At 42.7% G+C, this 24,856-nt stretch overlaps 1 protein-coding gene across 1 annotated transcript in view; it reads right to left on the reverse strand.

The window, feature by feature from the left end:
* The window catches only part of LOC126215179 (CDK5 regulatory subunit-associated protein 3), a 51,224-nt gene that overhangs the window by 21,779 nt on the left and 4,589 nt on the right, over positions 1-24,856 (reverse strand). Inside the window, exons 3-5 of the mRNA XM_049941846.1 lie at positions 23,150-23,388; positions 14,835-15,141; positions 4,355-4,476 (exon numbers count right to left, since the gene is read on the reverse strand). Of these exons, the coding sequence (XP_049797803.1) occupies positions 4,355-4,476; positions 14,835-15,141; positions 23,150-23,388 (668 nt within the window). The remainder of the gene's footprint in view (positions 1-4,354; positions 4,477-14,834; positions 15,142-23,149; positions 23,389-24,856) is intronic.

The raw sequence follows: 24,856 nt of genomic DNA on the forward strand, positions 1-24,856 counted from the left end.
AAGGATCTTGGAATGCTACACATGCTACCAATATGTTCCACAAAGCCACAAGCAAAAAATGGCTAAAAGCCAATTTTTGGGTTTTCTCAGGAGCCAGCTTTAACAATTGGTGCTTTTATAAGCCACCTAAGGCCCACCATAGACTACACCCAATGCAAAAGAACCAACCAATTTGCTCAGTTTGCCCGGAGGAAGTGTGTGATATTTAAATTTAGACCCTGCACCGTAGGATAGCTACAGTATGCCCATTCTTCCTATAGGTATGGAAATGGTGACCAACAGACCCTGGGATATGACAGCCCCCACCCCCCTAAAAAATCACATTTTTGCGTGTGGCTTCTAAGAAGAAATTGTCATGCACAGGCAGAATATCTAGGTGCAGCAATGCAAAATGGCATGACACAGGATGACCAAATAATGTCAGTCATAGGAAAAGTGAATAGCTGACCATTACTACGAATCTAGCACATCTGCAGAGGAGACCATATACAGAACTCTTGTGTTATCTTCAGAGAATGAGTTAGGAAAGAAACATGTGGAAAACACTAATGAGAAGAAGGGACAGGATGATAGGACATGGCATAGGGAATAACTTGCATGATACTAGATGGAACTGTAGAAGGTAAAAAGAGTAGGGGAAGAAAGAGATTGGAGTATATCCAGTAAATAATTGAGGAAGTGCTACTCTGAGATGAAGACATTGACACAGGAGAGAGATTTGTGGCAGGCTGCATCAAACCGGTCAGAAGCACACTGTAAGAGCACACTGTGTTCTCGTAATTTGTCTTTCAAACACAGAACATATTTTCTTTAATGCTGACTGTAGCTAGTCACACAGACCACCACCCATAGAATTACTCAGCCCACTGTCTCACAGTGAAACACACTTTCAGTTATTAAATATTAGTTACTTTTTGGAAATGAACAGTTTTATCTCAGTGAATATTCTGTGGACCGTGCAGCTTGTGTCAGTGGTAAGAGCAGCATTCAATGGTGCATTAAATTTGTGTAAATACAGTATATTCATCTGACCTGAAGTCATTACCTTCTTTCCACTCCACTTCACTGACCCTCACTGTATCTAGACAACTCCTTTTCATTTCCCTTTTCAGATTTTCTAGCTTCCCTACCACATTCAGCTTTCTGATACCCAACACTCCAACTCATAGAACCTTACATTTTCATTAGGAATTCAATCTTTTTCTCATGGTTACCTCCCTACTGATAGTCCCCTCCCTACTGACAGAGAAGCATCATTTTGAGAATGTCTGTAGCGTTTGGGACAGCATCTATAGAGGCATTATGTGTCATCCTGGGTATATACCCAATAGACATTATGGTACATTTCAGAGCTGCAGCATACTGGATGAAAAAGGGACGACAGGACAAAGTATAGGAAATTACAGGCCAAAAAAGCTGAAAAGAAACAACTTAATGAATAGTGAAATGACACCTCGCAGACGAAAGGACACAGAGCACACGCATTCTTATCGAACATCCGAGAACGAATGAGCATGAAATATGTGGGTCCGACACATGGTATGGTCCACTTTCTTACAGAGCATGGACTGTACCCACAACATTACCATCGTGTTGGACTAAGTGACACAGACATATGCACATGTGGAGAAATCAACCCAGCAGTGGCTGGGATTGAACCCAGGATGCAGGACATTTTGATTACTAGTAAAAGACATTACCCCTACCCTGTGGTGTCTTAACTATGTCTACAATAAAACAATGCAGTTCTGAAAAATGTTTTAAAAACCACTTCGTCCAGATGTCTTCATTATGATGATAGCCACTTTTTGTAGTAAAATATTGAGTGTTTTCTGTGTTCATGGTGAATTTGTGTAATTTCTTCTTTGGTACAGCTGTTGATGACTGATTGGATTTTTTTCATTTTAAAATCATCTCGGTGAAAGAAATTAACGGAGTCAGGTTAGGAGTTTTGGGGAAAGGGAGCAGGCGATGTTTACCTCCTTTTTCATTTACATGCAAAGGATTAAAGTATCATATTTTGTAACATGGCAGTCACTGGCTGACTGATGCTGAATCAACATCTCAGAATTAGAATCATCGACTGCGGAGTTTGGAAAGAAAGGTTCAGGTTCAACGTATACCCACACCGTTTTCTAAGGAGGGCGGATGGATTATTTTTTAGGATGATTTTGCCATTTAAGTCTCTGTGTCTGTTTTCTGTATTATACATCTACATATACACATACCCCTAGAGTCACTATGCAGTGCATGGCAAAGGCCACTTCGTACTATTGGAGTCATTTCTTTTTTTGTTGCAGCTGCAAATGAAGCAAAGGGAAAATGATTTATTGTATCCTTCTGTATGAGCCATAATCTCAGTTATTTTATCCTTGCGGTCCTTAAGTGAGATGATGTTACAGGCATTAGAATCATTCTGAAATCTGTAGCCAGTGCTGGTTATCTAAATTTTGTCATCTTCAGTCCTCCAAGGATCCCAATCTAAGCTCACTCACAGAGCATTTCTGTAACCTTGCATGTTGAGCAAACATTCTGGTAACAAATCTAGCAGCACATCTACGGGTTGCTTTGATGTCTTACTGCAATCCAACCTGGCCGGAATTGCGAGTTCTTTCCTATCCAGTCTACTTAATTTTCAACATCCTTCTGTAAAATCATATCTCAAATGCTCCAATACTCTTCTATTCTAGTTTTCACACAGTTCATTATTCTCTTCTGTACATTGCTGTGCATCAGATGGTACATTCCCAAGATATTTCTTCCTCCAATTACAGCCTATATTTGAAATTAGTAGCTTCTCTTAGCAAGGAATGTCCTCTTTGCCTGTACTAGTCTGCTTCTTGTGTTGTCTGCCATGCATTATTTTACTTCCAAGACAATTTGATTCCTTCACTTCGTTTACTAAATGGTCTCCAATTCCGAGTTAAGATTATCACTAATCGCATTTCTCCTGCTCATTACTTTTTCTTTAGTTGGTTTACTTTCAATCTATATTCTGTGCAAATTATGCTATTCATTTAAATAAACATGTACGTCTTCCTCAATTTCACTGAGGATAGCAAAGCCATCAGCATATCTTCCCACCGATATCCCTTCATCCTGAATTTTACTCGAATCCCTGAACCTTTCTTTTATTTCTGTAATTGTTTCCTAGATGTACAGGTTGAAGAGCATGGAAGAAAGGCTGCATCCCTGCCTGGTGTCCTTCTCAATTGAAGCACTTCTTTTTTGGTTTTCCATTTGCATTGTTTCTCTTAGTTTTTGTACATACTGTATATTATCCATCTTTCTTAATTTTGGTAACAGGGGAACTGGTTGGAAGGAATGGTGTAACAATCATCAAAACCATTTATGGTGGAGTCCTTATCAAATACACATTACAACAGACATCAAATGAGCTTAGTGACATGCTGCAAAGATCTTAACAGGTTGGCAGGATAATACAAAAGTGTAACACAAATACTCACGCAAATTGTAAGGAAATCATATACAATGCTCCCACCATTTCTTCCACTTGCCTCCTGGAACACATTTTCCGGGATGGCCCATAGTTCTCGTCACAATGTTCTGAATCTCTTCCACAGTTTGGAAATGATGGCCTCTTAATGTGGTTTTAAGTTTGGGAAATTTTAAGTTTGGGAAACAGAAAAACATGTGATGGGGCTAGAACTGAAGAACACAGTGAATGGGGCACAATGGAAATTATGATAACTGTGGATCAGGAGTAATGAGCGAATCAGCGCATTGTAATGATATGACAGCCGAGTCTGGTTTTCCCACAATTCAGGCCTCTTCCTGTATGCAGCATCCATCATGCATGCTGGATTCCCTGGTAGGATTCTTTGGTTACCATCTGACCACGTGATGCAAATTCCTAACAGACAATGCCTTCATAGTCAAAAAACATAACCAATATCACCTTGATCTTTTCCTGACTCGTGTGCTTTTCTGTACATGGAGACCCTTTGTCCACTCACTGCAAAGACTGTACTGTCATTACAGTACACAATTGCAATGTCTCTGAAAGAATTGCCAGGTTTGCACATGCGCACGCACATGCACACAATATTCTTCAAGCTCTCTCACTGGCACTTTGGCACTAATCCGATGAGCAGCTTATCACAAACTCAATTCAGCGGCAGTAGCTCGATTTCTACAGTCAGAGTGAAATGCGGCAAACGGCAGTTTGTTCTCTAAACACGCTGTTACATGTATTCACTAGCTGCAGTTTGCTCCCTCTGGTGGATGGTGCACTATTTCAAAAGTTTCATTCTTTTTGAAACTACTTTGCAATAATCCTGGCAGATTGTTTCTATTGTTAGTACAACAACAGACAGACATATGACTGACTTACTTCAGTGTCTCCTGCGCCAGACTTGCCAGTATCATCCTCCAGCCCAAAATCGAGAACAGGCTCCTCTACCTGGACTGGAGGCTCTCCGTACGTCCACTCGTAAGTTGTTGTATCACCGTGGTCTAGAAAAATCAAAATACACCTTCATTCCAAAATGGCAGCCTGACATCACAAGAAAAGTGGTCCTGCTAACTTTAGAACAGCTAAACAAGCTGAGCACATAAGCAGAACATAATGGTAACTACAATTACAAATATAGTTCACAGATTTGAAAAAGCGATAAGAAAGATAGGGAAACAATATAATGGGAGTAGTGTTTGTTGTCAATACAAAGGAAGGGCAGAGGGTGAGTTACCATGAAGAGTTCAGCAGTAGATTTCTTCTTGCCAGAATTTACAGCAAACCAAGGCCAAAAACAGTTCAGGTATACATGCTGATGTCACAAGCAGAAGGTGAAGAGATAATTCTAAACAGGTAACTCAATATGTATAGAAAGATGATACTCCAATAATCACGGGAGACTAAAATGTGGTAATAGGGGAAGGAATAGAAGACAGAGTCACAGGAGAATATGGGCTTGGTAATAGGAATGGCAGCAGAAAAGCACAGACTGAGTTCTGCAATAAATTTTAGCTAGTAAAGGTTTTCAAACATTGCAAAACAAGCAAGTACACTAGTCAAAGGCCTGGAGACATGGGAAAATTCCAGATGGTTTATGTCCTGATAAGACAGAGATTTTGAAATCAAATGCAAGATTGCATGGCGTACCAAGGAGCAGATATAGAGTTGGATCACTATTTAGTAATGATGACTGAAGTTGAACAGAATCACCTGGAAGAATCAGTGTGGAACAAAGTGGAAAACTGAAGCACTGGGGAACGATGAGTTGTGTCAGAAATTCTTGAAGGCTGTAGATATTGTGATAATGAATACCACAAGAGGCAGTTCCATGAGGAGGAATGGCTGTCTCTAAAATGGACAGTCACAGACATTGGACAGACAATCAAGTTGCAAGGAAGGCAACTGCAAATAAACTGTGCAGAACAGAAGAAATACTTCAAGTTATCTACAAAAAAAGGAAATACAAAAACTTTCTTTATTGTGGGACCTGCAGCGTATATTATGTCAAGTAGGACATTATGCAGAGAACTAGAAAACAATATGGTGCCTGATATTTTATTTTGGTATTTCAGCTTTATTGTCTTCATCAGTACATGTCCTAATGTTGTAGATGGACATACATCAACTCTGAGTTAATCATTATTGCTGTCTGTAGTTATTGGTTGTAATATTATTTTCAGCAACTAGCTGTCAAAATTGAATTTCTACAACTAACAGATAGTAATAAATGTGTTACAATATAATTCAACAGCAAATTATTGAACAACTTTAAAATGTTGCTGAAAATCATATTACAACCAACAACTACAGACAGCAATAATGGATTACTCAAAGCTGACATATGTTCATCTATGTTACAACATCTACTGATGAAGGCAATAAAGCAAAAATAAGCCTATATATGAGGGTCACTCCAAAAGAAATGCACAATATTTTTTTTTTTTTTAAATCCATCTTTTATTCTACATGTTTGAAAGTTTTAGAGTGTGTAGATACATCCTTTAGAAACAATATTTTCATTTCTCCACATAATTTCCATCCCTCTCAACTCCCTTACGCCATCTTGGAACCAGCGCCTGTATACCCGCACAGTAAAATTCTGGACCAACCTGTTGGAGCCACTGTTTGGCATCGTGCACAAGGAAGTCATCATCTGCAAACCTTGTTCTCGAAGAGCGTCTTTCAGTTTCCCAAAGAGATGATAGTCATGTGGAGCCAGGTCAGGACTGTAAGGTGGGTGTTTCAGTGTTGTCCATCCAAGTTTTGTGATCGCTTCCATGGTTTTTTGACTGACATGTGGCTGTGCAACAGCAAAACATCCTGCTTTTTCCAATGTGGTCAAACACAACTCAGTCGAGCTTGAAATTTCTTCAGTGTCGTCACATATGCATCGGAATTTATGGTGGTTCCACTTGGCACGATGTCCACAAGCAAGAGTCCTTCGGAATCGAAAAACACCGTAGCCATAACTTTTCCAGCAGAAGGTGTGGTTTTGAATCTTTTTTTCTTGGGTGAATATGCATGATGCCACTCCATTGATTGCCTCTTCATCTCTGGTGAGAAATGATGGAGCCATGTTTCATCACCTGTCACAATTCTTCCAAGAAATTCATCTCCACCATTCTCATACTGTTCCAAAAGTTTGCTGCCTACTGTTATTCTTGTTTCTTTGTGAGCCACTGTCAACATCTTGGGAACCCACCTAGCACAAACCTTTTTTAACACCAACACTTTCAGTATTCTGCAAACTCTTCCTTCCTCTATCCCAACATAGCGTGACAATTCGTTCACTGTGATGCGTCTGTCAGCAGTCACCAATTCGTTAACTCTCTGCACATTGTCTGGAGTATGTGCAATACGAGGCCTGCCACTGCGAGAACAATCCTCAATACTGCTGTGCCCGTTTTCATCATGTAACCTGCTCGCCCACCGACTAACTGTACTGCGATCGACAGCAGCATCTCCATACACCTTTTTGAACCTCTTATGGATGTTTCCCACTGTTTCATTTTCACATCACAGGAATTCTACGACAGCACGATGCTTCTGACGAACATCAAGTGTAGCAGCCATCTTGAAGACATACTGTGACGGTGCCACTCACGGGAACAGGTTGAACTAAGTTTGAAAACAAGCAAGAAGGATGTATCTACACACTGTAAAACTTTCACGCATGCAGAATGAAAACTGTATTTTTACAAAAATAGTGTGCATTTCTTTTGGGGTGACTCTCGTACTAACATAAAATACCAAGCAGCATACTGTTTTCCAGTTCGCTGCATAAATGTAAATATGTTCAGGGAAAGACAGGAATACAGCAGTATAAGACACCTACGAATGAAAGAAATAGGAAGTGCAGGAAATGTGAAATGGCTGCAGGGGAAAGAGGAGAAATCAAAAATGGAATGGACATTGGAAGAACTGATTCAGTGTACAGAACAGACAAACCAATCTTCGGTGAAATTACATGCAAGGGTGGTGACATTAAGAGTGCAATGGTAATTCCACTGTTAAATATGGAGGAGAGAGTGGAGCGATGGAAAACATACAGTGAAGGCCTCTATGAAGGTGAGGACTTGTCTGATGGTGCGTTAGAAGAAGAATGGGAGTTAATATGGAAGACATAGGGGATACACATTTGGATGACTTGTGATTAAATAAGTCAGAAGGAGTAGACAACATTCCTTCAGAATTTCTAAAACCACTGGCGGAAGCAGCAAGCAGCAACTATTCAAGACGGTGTGTAGAATCTACGAGATTGGGGGCGCACAGTCGGACTTTCAAAAAAATATGATTTACAACTGTCACACAATCAGCTTAACAGCTCATGCATCCAAGCCACTGACAAGAATGGAAAAGAAAACTGAGGCTCTGTTAGAAGACAATCAGTTTGTGTTTCGGAAATGTAAAGGCACTAGAGAGACAGTTCTGACACTGCAACTGATAAAGAAAGCTGAAATTAAGAAAAACCAAAACATGTTCAAAGTACTTATCAACCTGAAAAAGGCATTCAACAATGTACAATCGTGCAAGATGCTCAAAATTCTGAGAAAATTCTGAGTTATAGGGAAAGATAGGTAGTATACAATATGTGCAATAACCAAAAGGGAACAACATGAATGGAAAACCATGAACAAAGTGCTCGGTTTACAACAATTAAGACAAGGATGTAGCCTTTTACCCCTGTTCTTCCATCTATACATTGAAGAAGCAAAGATGGAAATAAAAGTAAGGTTCAAGAGTGGGATTAAAATTCGTGTTGAAAGGATATAAATGATAACATCGCTGAAGACATTGCTGTCCTCAGTGACCGGGAAGTAGAATTACAGGACATGCTGAATGGCATGGATAGTCTAATGAGCACAGAATATAGATTTCAGAGTAAACTGGAGAATGAGAAAAGTAATGAGGAGTAAAAGAAATAAGATTATCTATAAACTTTGCATCAAAATTAGTGAGACAAAGTAGAAGTAGTTAAGGTGGTGGTGGTGGTTAGTGTTTAACGTCCCGTCGACAACGAGGTCATTAGAGACGGAGCGCAAGCTCGGGTGAGGGAAGGATTGGGAAGGAAATCGGCCGTGCCCTCTCAAAGGAACCATCCCGGCATTTGCCTGAAACGATTTAGGGAAATCACGGAAAACCTAAATCAGGATGGCCGGAGACGGGATTGAACCGTCGTCCTCCCGAATGCAAGTCCAGTGTGCTAACCACTGCGCCAGAAGTAGTTAAGGAATTCGGCTACATTAGAAGCAAAATAACATATGATGGATGAAACAAGGAGGACATAAAAAGCACAAGCAAAAGGGCATTCCTGGACAAAAGATGTAGCCTAGTGTCAAATATAGGTCTTAATTTGAGGAAGGAATTTCTGAGAATGTACATTTGGAACACAGCAATGTAGGCAGTGAATCGTGGACTGTGGGAAAAATGTAAAAGAAGAGAATCAAAGGGTTTGAGATGCGGATCTACAGAAGAATGTTGAAAACTGGGTGGACTAATAAGGTAAGGAATGAGGAGGTTCTCCACAGATCTGACAAAGAAAGGAACATTTAGAAAAAACTGACAAGAAAAAAGAGACACAGGATGATACAATATGTGTTAAGACACCAGGGAGTAACTTCCATAGTACTAAAGAGAGCTGTAGATGGTTATAGTTCAGATAAATAATAGAAATGTGCTGTCAATGGCTTTCCCATTGTAGTACATCTTGCCAAGATTCTTGGGTTTTACACTGTTTCATGCTGCTGGGACTTCACAATATTTTTATGGAATGCCAGCTTCAGACAGGATACAGGCCAATGTTTAAATCTCGAGTGTGCATCCATCAAGTAACAGTCTGTAATACTGATGCCTTGATAACAGTGTGCCTTGTCCAAAGGCAACTCAAATAGGCTGTCAGATACATTTTAGCATGATCAGTGTTGGACTTGACAATTTGCTGAAGTTTTATCCTCTGTCTTTGTTGACCAAGTTAGCAGCTGGTTTTCACTGACAGCCTGTTTCACATTGCCACTTGCAGGAAACTGTAGCTTCCTGTTCATTCACTGGTTATGAAACCTTACCATACCCGCAATATTCACTGAATCTGGCACTCTTTTTAAAACTGAAGGAACCACGGTGTAGATGTCATTTAATCAGTGATTATGAGGTGACTGCAGTGGTGGGAAACTTTTTCCAGGACTAAACTAAGAACTTCTAGAACCATGGCATACAATATGAGAAAATGTGTCAACATGCACGTATTGCACGTAGAGATGGACTAATAAGAGTGTAAAATTTGGGATTGCTAATTTTTTCCCCTATCCAAAGGTACAAACTTTACAAACACTTCTGTATTTTAGTCTTACTGTAACTCATTTTGAAGCATGCTTTCAAATGTGCTTTGTTCAGTTCTTCCATTGCTATTGAAATAATTTCTGAACTAGAGGCAAGCAGTACAATGTCGTCAGCAAAATGAAGATGGTCTGGATATGTTCCACAACACATATTCCTTCGTTATACCAGTTTAAGTATCTGAGAAATTATTTCATGATTGCTGAGAACATGTCTGGTGACGTAGAATTGCCTTGTCTTACTTATTTTCCAATTTCGAATTTTTCACAATCTTGATGAAGACTGAGGGAAGCTGTGGCATTGACATACATATTCTTCAGTATGAGGAGGAACCACTAGTTTGAATTCACATATTGTTTTTCAATAGCAGTCAGTGCACATTTTGTTGAACCTGAGTCAAGACCTTTCTGAAAAGCTTTTAAATTCCAGACAGAGTGGTAATTCACACTTACTATTGCTTAATTCTATAATTTTGTTTACAATTTACAAATGGTCCACTGTAAAGGATACCAATCAATGAAACTGAAAACACACACACACACACACACACACACACACACACACACACACAGAGAGAGAGAGAGAGAGAGAGAGAGAGACGAGAGCTAGCAGCTCGAAGGGAGGCAGCAGATGTGTAGACTGGGAATACGGGAGGGAGGGGTGGCAGGTGCATGGGCTAAATATGTGGCACGGGGCAGTGAGGTGTGCCACACAACAGAGATGGTGTGGAGGCATGGACTCAGAGGGGCTGACACGACACAGAAAGAGGAAACTGTCGGGTAGAGCTTGTGGGGACAGTGAAGCCAGAATGATTACAATGGTGAAGCATGTGTTGCAAGGATAACTCCCATCAATGTAGCTCAGGAAACCTGGTGTTTGAGGGAAGGATTAAGATAATATGGGCTGTGGAGCTGAAAAAATATGGGACTCAGCTGGAGTGTACACATCATTGAGAAAAAACAAAATTACACGGGCTTGTTTCAGATAGTTTGACCATGTCCAACGAATGGATACGGGAAGGGTATCAAAACAACTACATACACACAGACATGATCAGCAGTAGACCAGTAGGAAGACCAAGGAAATGATGACTGGACCAAGCGAAGGATTATATAGGTGCAAGAGGAGTCATCTAGTACAGAGCCCTGAGGGAAAACTCGCACATGAACAAACACAAGTTGGAGCGGTCTTATAAACTTGGGCAACAGTGACAAACCAATGGTGATGGTGATGGTAGTGGTGGTGATGATGACTAATAGCTTGTCTGGTGAGAGTAATACATTGAGGTGACAAAGGTCATGTGATACCTCCTAATATTGTGTCTGACCTCCTCCTGCCTGTTGCAGTGCAGCAACTCAACAAGGCATGGATTCAACAAGTTGTTGGAAGTCCCCTGCAGAAATACTGTCCAATGCTTCCTCTACAGCCATCCATAATTGCTAACATGTTGCTAGTGCAAGATGTTGTGCACTGACCTCCTGATTATGTCCCATAAATGTTCTATGGGATTCATGTTGGGCGACCTAGGTGGCCAAATCATTCGCTCAAATTGTCCAGAATGTCCTTCAAACCAATCGCGAACAACTGTGGCCAGATGACATGGTGCATTGTATCCATAAAAATTCCATCATTTGGGAAGATAAAGTCCATGAATGGCTGTAAATGGCCACCAAGTAGCCCAATGTAACAATTTCCTGTAAATGATTGGTTCTGTGTAAACAGAGCCCATACCATCATGGAGCCACCACCAGCTTGTAGAGTGCCTTGGGTCCATGCCTTCCTGGGGTCTGCACACAGTCGAACAAACTCTACCATCAGCTCTTACCACCTGAAATTTGGACTCATCTGGACAGCATTATAAATTTGTCTAGGGTGCAACCAATATGGTCACAAGCCCAGGAGAGGCGCTGCAAGTGATGTCACGCTGTGAGCAAAGGCTCTCGCATCGATCGTCTGCTGCCGTATCCCATTAATGCCAAATTTCGCCACACTGTCCTAGTGGATGTGTTCATTGCATATCCCATATTGATTTATAGACTTATTTCACACAGTGTTGCTTGTCTCTTAGCTCTGACAACTCTGTGCAAAGGGTGCTGCTCTCAGTTGCTGAGTGAAGGTCGGTTGGTCAGTTGGATTAAAAGAGCGGGGAAAGGGACCAAACTGCGAGGTCATCAGTCCCTTGTTCCAAATAAAATAATGCCACAAGTGTGAGAATAAAACAAACGAAACTGACAACTCAAAACAGAATGAAAGGAAAAATCACAATAACAATAGAGGGCAACAAACATGTAAATGGACAAAAGGGGACAAGAAAAGCACAGAAATGCAAGAAACGGGATGAAGAGATTAAAACAACAAAGCAGATTACCATGGCTGGCTGACCATGAGAATAAAAAAGGAGAAGCCAGCCACTCTGCAACGCATTAAAACCTCCACCCTAGAAGCACTAGGGTGGAGGACATAGAGAAGCAAAGGACATATGCTAAAAGTCAGATCAAATGATAAAACCCACCTTCAGGAATAAAACGTAAAACTAAATCAGCCGATGAGGTTTTGTCAGATAAAATTAGTGACAATGAGTCTGGTATCCCAAGATTTCATCGCTGGGCAGTCAGAATGGGACAGTGCACCAGAATATGGGCCACTGTTAACCGGGCACCGCACCGACACTCGGGTGGGTCTTAACAGCGCAGGAGGTAACCGTGGGTCGCCCAAGTGTGGCAAATGTGGAGCCAGCAGAGGACAATTGATTCCCTGCGAGAGGCCCGCACGGATGACTTCCACTGAGTGAAGGCTGTCAGCCATTGCATTGCCCGTGATGGGAGGTAATGCCTGAAATTTGGTATTCTCATCATGCTCCTGACACTGTGGATCTCGGAATACAGAATCCCTAATGATTTCCAAAATGGAATGTCCCACGCATCTAGTTCCAATTTCTTTGCCTTTGAATATGTCTGCTTGTGTCTGTATATGTGTGGATGGATATGTGTGTGTGTGCGCGAGTGTATACCTGTCCTTTTCCCCCCCTAAGGTAAGTCTTTCCGCTCCCGGGATTGGAATGACTCCTTACCCTCTCCCTTAAAACCCACATCCTTTCGTCTTTCCCTCTCCTTTTCTCTTTCCTGACAAAGCAGCCGTTGGTTGCGAAAGCTAGAATTTTGTGTGTATGTTTGTGTTTGTTTGTGTGTCTATCGACCTGCCAGCACTTTCATTTGGTAAGTCACATCATCTTTGTTTTTAGATATATTTTTCCTACGAGGAAAAGTGAAGAAGTTGTGGGTCAGGATGAAAGGTAATGAGGAAAGAGGTTTTAGGTAGGGTGGCAGGTGATCGGCGTGAAAGGAAGTGCTCCATCGCAGCGAGGCCCTGGAAGTGCGGAATATTTGTGTATTGCCTGCCAACCCAAAGTTTGGTACAGATTTATTGATGACATCTTCATGACCTGGACTCACGGTGAAGAAGAACTCCAGAATTTCCTCTCAAAGCTCCTCTCCTTATACTCTTGTGACAGGATACTTTCCGGGACTGGATCAGACTCTGAATGTGGCTCTCCAGCAGGGATATGACTTCCTCAAATCCTGCCCTGAAATGAGATCCATCCTTCACAAAATCCTCCCCACTCCACCAAGAGTGTCTTTCCGCCGTCCACCTAACCTTCGTAACCTCTTACTTCATCCCTATGAAATCCCCAAACCACCTTCCCTACCCTCTGGCTCCTACCCTTGTAACTGCCCCCGGTGTAAAACCTGTCCCATGCACCCTCCCACCACCACCAACTCCAGTCCTGTAACCCGGAAGGTGTACACGATCAAAGGCAGAGCCACGTGTGAAAGCACCCACGTCATTTACCAACTGACCTGCCTACACTGTGAAGCTTTCTATGTGGGAATGACCAGCAACAAACTGTCCATTCGCATGAATGGACACAGGCAGACAGTGTTTGTTGGTAATGAGGATCACCCTGTGGCTAAACATGCCTTGGTGCACGGCCAGCACATCTTGGCACAGTGTTACACCGTCCGGGTTATCTGGATACTTCCCACTACCACCAACCTGTCAGAACTCCGGAGATGGGAACTTGCCCTTCAGTATATCCTCTCCTCTCATTATCCGCCAGGCCTCAACCTCTGCTAATTTCAAGTTGCCGCCGCTCATACCTCACCTGTCTTTCAACAACATCTTTGCCTCTGTACTTCCGCCTCGACTGACATCTCTGCCCAAACTCTTCTGCGTTTACAAATGTCTGCTTGTGACTGTGTATGTGCGGATGGATATGTGTGTGTGTGCGTGAGTGTATACCTGTCCTTTTTCCCCCTAAGGTAAGTCTTTCCGCTCCCGGGATTGGAATGACTCCTTACCCTCGCCCTTAAAACCCACATCCTTTCATCTTTCCCTCTCCTTCCCTCTTTCCTGACCAAGCAACCGTTGGTTGTGAAAGCTTGAATTTTGTGTGTATGTTTGTGTATCTATCAACCTGCCAGCACCCGCGCGCGTGTGTGTGTGTGTGTGTGTGTGTGTGTGTGTGTGTGTGTGTGTGTTGAAGAATGTCATAGTACACTCCAAAGTGAAAAACAAGGTACTAAGTAAGTAGGTTCACATTTCCCATTGATCATGTGAATGATATATCATTTTTTTAATGTGGTGTGACGAGGGCCTCCCGTCGGGTAGACCGTTCGCCTGGTGCAAGTCTTTCGATTTGACGCAACTTCGGCGACTTGCGCGTCGATGGGGATGAAATGATGATGATTAGGACAACACAACACCCAGTCCCTGAGCGGAGAAAATCTCCGACCCAGCCGGGAATCGAACCCGGGCCCTTATGATTGACATTCCGTTGCTCTGACCACTTAGCTACTGGGGGCGGACATGATATATCATAATGATGTGGAATGAGACAATCTGATATAATTATTTGTTATATGAGGGTAGGTGCATAAACTAACTAGCTGCTATTCTGGCCCTGTTGAAGGTCATTATTTTAAATGCAACATGCCAGAGAAGTATAAATATGTTGATGAAGCCTTGCCTATAATGTGTTTGAGCAGCTGCAGCCTCTCACTGCAGCCTGGTGCCACAAAGCTGACAAACTCATTGTAGAAGGTGACGGCCTCCTTCAGCGCAGCGGCCTTTGCAGCCAGCTGGGCGTTGGCGCGTGGCAACTCCGACAATCTCTCCACCAGCTCGGAGCGGAGCGTTGCCTTCCACGTCTTGGCGTCGCCCGACCCGGACTTTGCCTCGGGAGCGGAAATGCCCAGCTGCCGGCACTGCGCAGCAAGCTCCGAGCGCACGGATCCCTCCGCCTTAATGTATTCCGCTTCCTTCTTGTCACATTCCTGCAAAATTGGACCACTCCTTTTCTAGTGTGACCGATCTACTGTTAAATTAAAATTGTGTTTCGACTATTACTTCATTTACACAAACACAATAACAAAACAAATAATAGATCTAATAAATTACGAATTAACAAGTTACTGTTTGTGTTGCTCTCGGATATCCAGCTAGGTGCAGTTGTTTATGATACATGATGTTTCCTGTAGAATGAGGATCTTTTCTACGTCCTGCCACCTTTATATTCTTATCACTCCCCTTCCCTCATTATGCATTTGCACACTGTGTTGGGTACAGTGTTGGGAGAACAGCAATGGTCAAATTCTGAGCACAAACTCCAGCTCACCTGTGTTTACACTGCCCCTGCCAGGCCCGGAAGTCACCCACAGCTGACACTGTGACTTCAGACAGCTAAGTGTTGAGTCCCATGCTTTACTGAAGGTGAAGCCACTGTCCCTATTGATCACCCTTCTTTAGAATGCAACCCCAAAATAATGAAGACTCTCTGAGCACTCCTGTTTGGGTGAATGGGTTGAAAATAAATAAATCACCAGGTCCTGATGGGATTCCAATTCGGTTTTACAGAGAGTACTCTACTGCACTGGGTCCTTACTTAGCTTGCATTTATCGCGAATCTCTTACCCAACGTAAAGTCCCGAGCGACTGGAAAAAAAAGTGCAGGTGACGCCTGTATATAAGAAGGGTAGAAGGACGGATCCTCAAAATTACAGACCAATATCCTTAACATCGGTTTGTTGCAGGATTCTTGAACATATTCTCAGTTCGAATATAATGAATTTCCTTGAGACAGAGAAGTTGCTGACCATGCATCAGCACGGCTTTAGAAAGCATTGCTCCTGCAAAACACAACTCGCCCTTTTTTCACGATATCTTGCGAACCATGGATGAAGGGTATCAGATGGATGCCATATTCCTTGACTTCCAGAAAGCGTTTGACTCGGTGCCCCACTGCAGACTCCTAACTAAGGTACGAGCATATGGGATTGGTTCCCAAGTATGTGAGTGGCTCGAAGACTTCTTAAGTAGTAGAATCCAGTATGTGTCCTCGATGGTGAGTGTTCATCGGAGGTGAGGGTATCATCTAGAGTGCCCCAGGGAAGTGTGGTAGGTCCGCTGTTGTTTTCTATCTACATAAATGATCTTTTGGATAGGGTGGATAGCAATGTGCGGCTGTTTGCTGATGATGCTGTGGTGTACGGGAAGGTGTCGTCGTTGAGTGACTGTAGGAGGATACAAGATGACTTGGACAGGATTTGTGATTGGTGTAAAGAATGGCAGCTAACTCTAAATATAGATAAATGTAAATTAATGCAGATGAATAGGAAAAAGAATCCCATAATGTTTGAATACTCCATTAATAGTGTAGCGCTTGACACAGTCACATTGGTTAAATATTTGGGCGTAACATTGCAGAGCGACATGAAGTGGGACAAGCATGTAATGGCAGTTGTGGGGAAGGCGGATAGTCGTCTTCGGTTCATTGGTAGAATTTTGGGAAGATGTGGTTCATCTGTAAAGGAGACCGCTTATAAAACACTAATACGACCTATTCTTGAGTACTGCTCGAGCGTTTGGGATCCCTATCAGGTTGGATTGAGGGAGGACATAGAAGCAATTCAGAGGTGGGCTGCTACATTTGTTACTGGTACATTTGATCATCAGGCGAGTATTACGGAAATGCTTCAGGAACTCGGGTGGGAGTCTCTAGAGGAAAGGAGGTGTTCTTTTCGTGAATCGCTACTGAGGAAATTTAGAGAACCAGCATTTGAGACTGACTGCAGTACAACTTTACTGCCGCCAACTTACGTTTCGCGGAAAGACCACAAAGGTAAGATAAGAGAGATTAGGGCTCGTACAGAGGCATATAGGCAGTCATTTTTCCCTCGTTCTGTTTGGGAGTGAAACAGGGAGAGAAAATGCTAGTTGTGGTACGAGGCACCCTCCGCCACACACCGTATGGTGGATTGCGGAGTATGTATGTAGATGTAGATGTACATTATATTTCATTCAGTCCCTGTAGCTATTCAGTGTTCTACAAGCACAGATTTTGCTAAACTCCTGTGCTCCTGCCACCTTTCTTCAACAGTCTGCACAGTCTGCCAAATGTAGGCATTATCACATTTGCACGACACCCACTTTATGGAGTATCAAGTCATTTTTCATCGTCCTAATAGTGCACATTGTCAGAGGTGGTCAGAAAATGCATTTAATGTTACATCAAGCCAAGATTCTATCATTTTATTACAACACATTTTGAAGTTTTCTCCTTGGCTGTTTTTGACTAGTATTCACTTGCATGATTGGCCAATTTCAGCCTTATAGGCCATTTTCAATCACAGTAGGCACCTCTATACAGTATAATTGTCTGAGTCTAAAACAGAGGAATAACCAACCAGAAAGCAAGCAATAAGGTGCAAGAATCGAATTAAAACCGGCAGCTTACATCTTCATAACAAACGCCATGTTATAGGACACTATAATGCACTCACTTCTGTTGTTCAACACCAGCTCCTGATCAGCTATTCCATCGTTTTATAATCAGATAATTTCACATACACTGACACCTACTGCACTTGAAAATTGTCTGTGGTCTAAATTGGCCTTGTGCAAGATTTAATAATGTGAATACCTGTCAAAAACAACAGAGATGGAAAATTTCAAAATGTCTTAACAAATATACAGCTGTGGTATCTCACACGAAGAAAATGATCAAGGTTCTGCCAGTTCTGTTCGATACTTTGTTGGCGTACAGCAGATACACCACTGTCTTATCCTCCTCCTCTTTTACTACCCTCTGCATCTGTCTTCTGCCTGAAAGCATGTCAGGTTTGTTTCCCACCATATCTGCTCTTCTTGGCTACACCCTTAATTTGGTCAAACTCTCTTGGCAGGCTTCCTTTGTCCAATACTGCACAAGCCCTGTGGACCAGTGTACAAAGCACAGCCTTATGCTGTGGAGGATGGTGGCAGGTGGAACTGTCTGGTCAGCTTTCCAGTGCACACCGTGTCTCACAGTCTTGTCCACATTGCACTCGACTATGACATCCAAACAGGGGAGTTTGCCACTCTCTTCCACATCAACAGTGAATTCGATACTGGGTAAGAGAGAATTCAGGTGTTAGAGACATTCCTGAAGCCCCCATGTGGCTACTCCACAACAATGTTTCTGAAAAAGCATACAGGCTTCAGTGCAAGTTTTGCAACCTGCAACTGGCTATTAAAGAAGAGAAATGAGCATATAACTCTTTCTTATAAACAATCTGTGCTTACATGTTGACATTACTCCTCCACATAGTTCCCTCATATATTCAAACAAACATTTGTCATACCACAGCACTAGCTCCTTTATCAATGAATGGAGGCACCTGCTGCTTCAGTCACTTGTTGAATCATCCTCGAGCTCACTGTCAGTCACGAAGTGTCGAGCTGCCAGCCAGGCCTTCATCTTGCGGAAGAGGTGAAAGTGGCTCGATGCTAAGAATGAACTATAGGGAAGACGCTGAGAAATCTCTCAGACACAAAGTCTTGAATTTTTCCTTAATTTGATTAGCAGCATGGGCTCCTCCATTATTATGAAGGGCAATGATTGCTTGAGTAATCATCCTACACCATTGTTTCGGCTTGATCTTTGGAGTTCTGTGTGAATCTAACAAAAAACCTCTTACTCTTGTAAAATCTGTTGTCAAAATTCCTTTGAAACTCCAAAAAACTATAACTATTATTTTGCAATTTGACAACATCTCCTTACATTTTTTGGGCTTAATGGGAGAATGGCTGTGTATCCACCATTTGGACTGATAATATTCTTCTCGGGTATGCAGCCGGATCATAACGTCTTTATGACACAATATTTCCACGGTCCAACTGGCCGCCATCTTCAGGTGAGAGCGCTGGTGCACAATCTCACCGGAACTGACTTCCCAGCGCAAGCGGCAGCCCCTATATAGGCCGCAGAAGACCCACAACGTGTGCGCGAGAAGGTGCCGTAGCTGCCCTCTAGCACAGTAAACATGTCGCGCCGCCAGTGGTGGAAAGAGGCGAAATCAAGATATCGGTGTGTACAAGATCCCTTGCCACTGTGGGAAGGCTTATATTGGTCAGACAATCCGGACCATTCAGGACCGATGTGTTGAGCATCAGCGGCACACACGGCTGCTTCAACCTGAGAAATCCGCAGTGGCGGAGCACTGTCTCACCAAGGGACACAGAATGCTATGTGATGCGACACAAATGGTTGCCCCTGCAACTCGCTATTGGGACTGTGTTTTAAAAGAATCCATAGAGATTCATTTATCTGACAATTAATAGAGACAAGGGTTATCTTTTAAGTAAGACTTGGGACCCGGTGTTATCTGACATTAAAAAACAACAGTCTGTGTTTCAATTGTCGGAATAAAATTTTTTTTTCTTTTATTTTTGACAGCGATATCTCGATTTCGCCTCTTTCCACCACTGGCGGCGCGGCATGTTTACTGTGCTAGAGGGCAGCTACGGCACCTTCTCGCGCACGCATTGTGGGTCTTCTGCGGCCTATATAGGGGCTGCCGCTTGCGCTGGGAAGTCAGAGATTGTGCACCAGCGCTTTCACCTGAAGATGGCGGCCAGTTGGACCGTGGAAATATTGTGTCATGAAGACGTTATGATCCGGCTGCATACCCGAGAAGAATATTATCAATTATTACGCCGGGAAAGCCTTCGTAGTCACACCATTTGGACTGTTGCTTAGTTTCAGAGTTCACATTCTGCACCTATGCCTTAATCCAGTCGTGATTCTGTTCAGAAATTCTCCCCCTCTTCTGGTAGTGCTGAAGAAATTTCACGGTGGAACCCATTCTTTCCATTTTCTGAACGTCAGTTAGACATGTTTTGTTGACCACTACACACAAAACTTACAGTATCCTAATCTCTCCGTGATGATGATAAACAGTATTGTCCTCGTTATCAAAGGCATATCTTCATTAAGTTTGAAAATTACGAACAGACATCTCGCATGTGCAATTTTGTTAACGTGTTGCACAAGTTCACCAGTCACATCTGAATTTCTTCCCCAACCACTTTCATCATATACAGACGTGTGGCCAGCCTTTAATCTTCTGCACCACTCCCTAACAAAATCATCAGTCGTAACCCACTCCCATACACGTGACACAATTGACAATGTATCTTTGTGACAAGCAGCAAGTGACAGAACTGTAGTAACCCACTGATTACTACACCCACCGATCACAGCAGGCGTAAGTCGGACCAGTACAGCACATGTATTGTGTGCCAACATTCAAACAGCATGCCCGAAACTGTACGAAGTGGCTGCCAGGGGTAGCCCAATCACCAGCTCCGCCACACACACACAGCACTACACCGGCGACACACACGTGTGGATTGTGTCTTCGTAAGAGTATGCACAAGCCTCTGGGTCCTCAGCTGTTAAACATGTTCTAGTCCTGGCTATGAACACATCCCAGTATGGGGTGGGAGCAGTCTCGGCCCATCACAGTTCAGACGGTTCTGAACAGCCTTTTGCCTTTGCATCAGAAACAATTAACTCAGCTCAGCACCATTATTCTTAGGTGGAAAAAGCAGTTCTTGCTATTGCCTATGCCTTTAAAAAAAATCATGTATTCTTGTGCAGTGCAAAATTTCATTTGATTACCAGCCATAAGACCTCGGTTTCCCTGTTTAGCCACTCGTTGTCTTTACCGGACGAAGCCCCTCATCATCTTCAGCATTGGGCTGCATTCTTGTCCCAGTAAAATGATACGTTGCTTCGCGACATCTGAATGTGGGTGCTCTGTGCTAGTTCCCCGTGGTCCCTGACTCACGATTCAACCAAGAGGAACAGATTTGTTTTCAACTGGACATGGAAGCGAGGCACAAGGTGGATGGCTTCACCATGACCTGTTACCTTATTGCCTCTGTTTTAGTGGCAGATCTGGTGCTTTGGCAGGTTCGTACGCCTGATAAAATGTGGGTTGTCAGACGGTCCGCCGTGGTAAAGTTCCGCAGACCCAAATAAATCCAAAAAATATAATAGCAAGCTTAATAAAAAATATAAGAGAGTAAAAATCACCACTAAAAAATTAAAGCCAATACTATCAGTCATCAGACAGGTTTTGGAATTTTTATGCATCATGCCATCGCCTCTCCCTCTTGGACACCATTATTCTCCTGTCAATGGAAGGGCTTACTCCCCACATTGTGGTTCCAGTGGCTCTGCAGTGGGATATCCTCCACGTATTACATCAGGGTCACTAGGGGCTGTTTCGCACATAACTGTTGGCTCCGTGTTTTGGCTGGGCACCAATAGAGTGATGGAATGCCTTGTTGCAACCTGCTGGAAGTGTAGGGGTGGGCAGGCAGCAATGCACAATTTTGGTTTGCCATGGCCGCCTCCTACAAAAGTTTGGAAAAGAATCCACATTGATTTCACTCGTCCTTCTTTTTGTAACTGATGCTTTTTCTCTCTTTCCTTATATCATTCATCATATGTCTGCAACAGCAGATGCAACTGTCAAGGTCCTGTCAAAAGATATGCTCCATAGAAGGCTTGCCTTGCACCCCAGTTTCAGACTATGGTTCTCAGTTTGTGGCACAATCTTTCAAGAACTTTTGTACCCACAATAGATATACCACATCACAGCACACAGTTGAAAAGTGAGGCAGAAAATCCCGTCCCGAACGTTTAAGATACAGCGCAAGTCCCTAGAAGATTTCCCAGTTGAGGAGACACACTCATTTTTATAGCTCTTACAGAATGATACCCATTAAGCTCCTGCATGGCCACCCGCTGCACACACAGCTCAACCTGTTGCTTCTGGGCAAGCAACCCCCAGACATGCCAGTTTTGTTGGCATTCAAACCTGGCCCGTCAGTCTAGGCCAGTGGGTTTCGACAGTGCCCTCAATGTGTTCTGAGCAGCCAGCTTAGTTGCAGTGTCTCCACAGTTCGCACGAGGATCAACTTGTGACACACCGTTAGATCCAACAGCATCCCAGGCTGGGTGCAGAGTCTCCTTCTCAGGCTGTGTGCCCAAAGCCTCATTCTTTGTCAGACCTGCTCACTCCAGGGATCGAGCAGGCCTTGTTGTGCAGATGTATACTGGCAGCTGGGGCTTTGTCAGCATCTATAGCAGCTTTGTTTCCTGTGACCACTGCCAGCATCTCCCACTGCACTGAGCAGACACCACCATCGGCAGGGACCGAAGCTAGGCCTCCATCAGCAGAACATATCGTCTTCAGCCTGCCATCACCACTGTCTGTGCAGTTGGCCCTCATCAAGGATTCAGACATCCAAATGGCTCTCGCCTTACTGCTGGTCCTGTCTACCAGTCCCACGGGGTCTACAAGCATCAGGGATGCCCTCATCAAACTCATTGCCCACGGTAGACATAATTTTGGCCACTACGGTAAGCGTGGTATCCACCTGCAACTGCCTGAGGTGGCTGCCAGGGGCAGTCTGGTCACTGACCACAATCACCATGTCCATCGTGCACACACAGCACAACACTAGTAACACCTGTCAGGGACAGTGTCTTTATAAGGGCAAGCATGACTTCCTAGTCCTCTTTTAAATGTGTTTCTTTCTGATGTCACTCTGTGACCCAATGAATTGCATCTCTTTTACGGCCGTGTGTTTCCTAGTGCTCCTAGTTAGAACAAGAATGTACCTCACAACTTGCAGAAGATGCAATAACATCACCCATTTCAGTTCTTGCATTGCACACTGATGAACAACAGAGAGCTAACTGGTGCAACATAATATCCAAAAGCTCCAATTCCATCCAGATTATAATTTATGAACAGTCCTCTTAGCCTGAAACAACTTCCATATATAATAAACAGATCTGTATACTCATTTCCCAACCTGTGTGATGGATGCTTCGAAATGAAGTGTACCTGCAACCATATCTCTCCCTAAAACCTGACCTTTCCCATTTATTTTCACAGTACTTTTCCCAGGTGCATAGTTTTAAGCAATATGTTATTTGCAACATACCTCCTGCAACTCTCCACATTTGGCAATCTGCTTCTTCAAGCCTGGAACTTCATAGGTGACGTTACGTATCAGCATCTGGGCGGCGTCTGCGAGGTATACATTGTCCTTCTCGTACAGGCGCAGAACTTCTTGCCAGTCCTTCATGCGCTTCGAGCCGTACGATCCAAAGAAATTGCGGCTGTCAGCCTCTGTCTCCTTCAGTATGTCCACAATCTTCTTACAGTGGAAGTAATTTATGTCTGAGCAGAAACACATATTTCACAACTGGAAAGGATCAACACTGTAAACTCTACATATTTACAAAAGTTATTTTAATTTCATAAGTGTGACCATTATATAAAGAAACATTCTTATTTAGCAAATTGGGACTGCAAAGTCTATTCATATATTACTGTTTCAAATTACGAAGAGCTCATCTTCAGTTCTAGCCTTGGCTACGAATGCAAAATATCAATTTAGAAGCTAATCAGCCTCCAAATGCCAAAGGCACTCAGACAAGAGAAAGGATTATTAAAATAATCATACATTCAAGATAATTCACTACATATAATTCACTACATATTAATCAAATCTAGAAAGAAATGGGGGATATGTAATCAAAGCCAACTGCAGGAACACATGCATGGTGGTTTCAGAAAAGTGGTATGTGAGCAAATCTATGAAAGTGATATTGTGAAGATAGAAATGGACTCAACAAAGAAGTTTCCGAAGATCTGGAAAGGTAAAATTGATTTCACAGAACTGTCATTCACACTGAATGTGAACTTTAGGCTGATTAATATGAACCCAAAGACATCACAGACCAAAGCCCAAATAAAGCTATATGAAGGAACGGCATATGTACACACAGTAGGATACTGTGCCCGAGTAACACAGTGACTTTACAAAGCAGGACTGCCATGGCTGGTATTCATGTCCTTGGTGAATTTGTTTTATGAGCACTGTTTCATACATGGGTCTTTGTAGTGCCCTAATCATTTCATCTCATCTTCATCACAAGAATGTGCAAGTTACCAAAGTTGTGTCACATGGCACCTGCCGGCCAATAATGCCATTCAGTCACTTCATATAGGGAAGGAACTGGCCAAGGACTTATTCCAACATCCAACCGAGATGATTTAGGGAAACCACGAAAAACCTAAATCAGGGAAATATTGAAGCTACAGATATAATTCATCTGCTTTGACCCATTATATGATCAAAAAGCCTGACTTAAAACCAGTCCCTGAAATCCAACATACACAATAAGAAGAAGTACAACTATTTTCATGATATAACATTTGTTTGGTTGTTTGGGGGGAGGGGGACGGTGGGGGGGGGGGGGGGGGAGTGTCTGACATTACAACAACGCCTTTTCTTTCCTCACGGCTAAGACATACAAATCAATAACTATCAGTTTAAAAACAGTTTTTAAACATCACTAGTTTATGTGAAATAATACTCATATAACTACCACACTCAGAAATATTAAGTATTTAAAAATTTATAAAGCACAGTGAAATTAAATTACAATGCTACATTAAAAATACAGAATTCTCTGAGATTTCCCCAGTTTTTCCAAGTAAAATGTACTTCACTCAGAATTCCCAGTTTTATAGAAAAATTGTCACCCTGAAAATGTTACAGGTTCCAACACATCTACACTCTACATCGTCATCTCACAGCATGTGGCAGTAGGTGCTTTACATATCACTATCATTTCCCCTT

Source organism: Schistocerca nitens, chromosome 12 (assembly GCF_023898315.1).
Source record: "Schistocerca nitens isolate TAMUIC-IGC-003100 chromosome 12, iqSchNite1.1, whole genome shotgun sequence".
In the NCBI taxonomy this organism is placed as follows: domain Eukaryota; kingdom Metazoa; phylum Arthropoda; class Insecta; order Orthoptera; family Acrididae; genus Schistocerca; species Schistocerca nitens.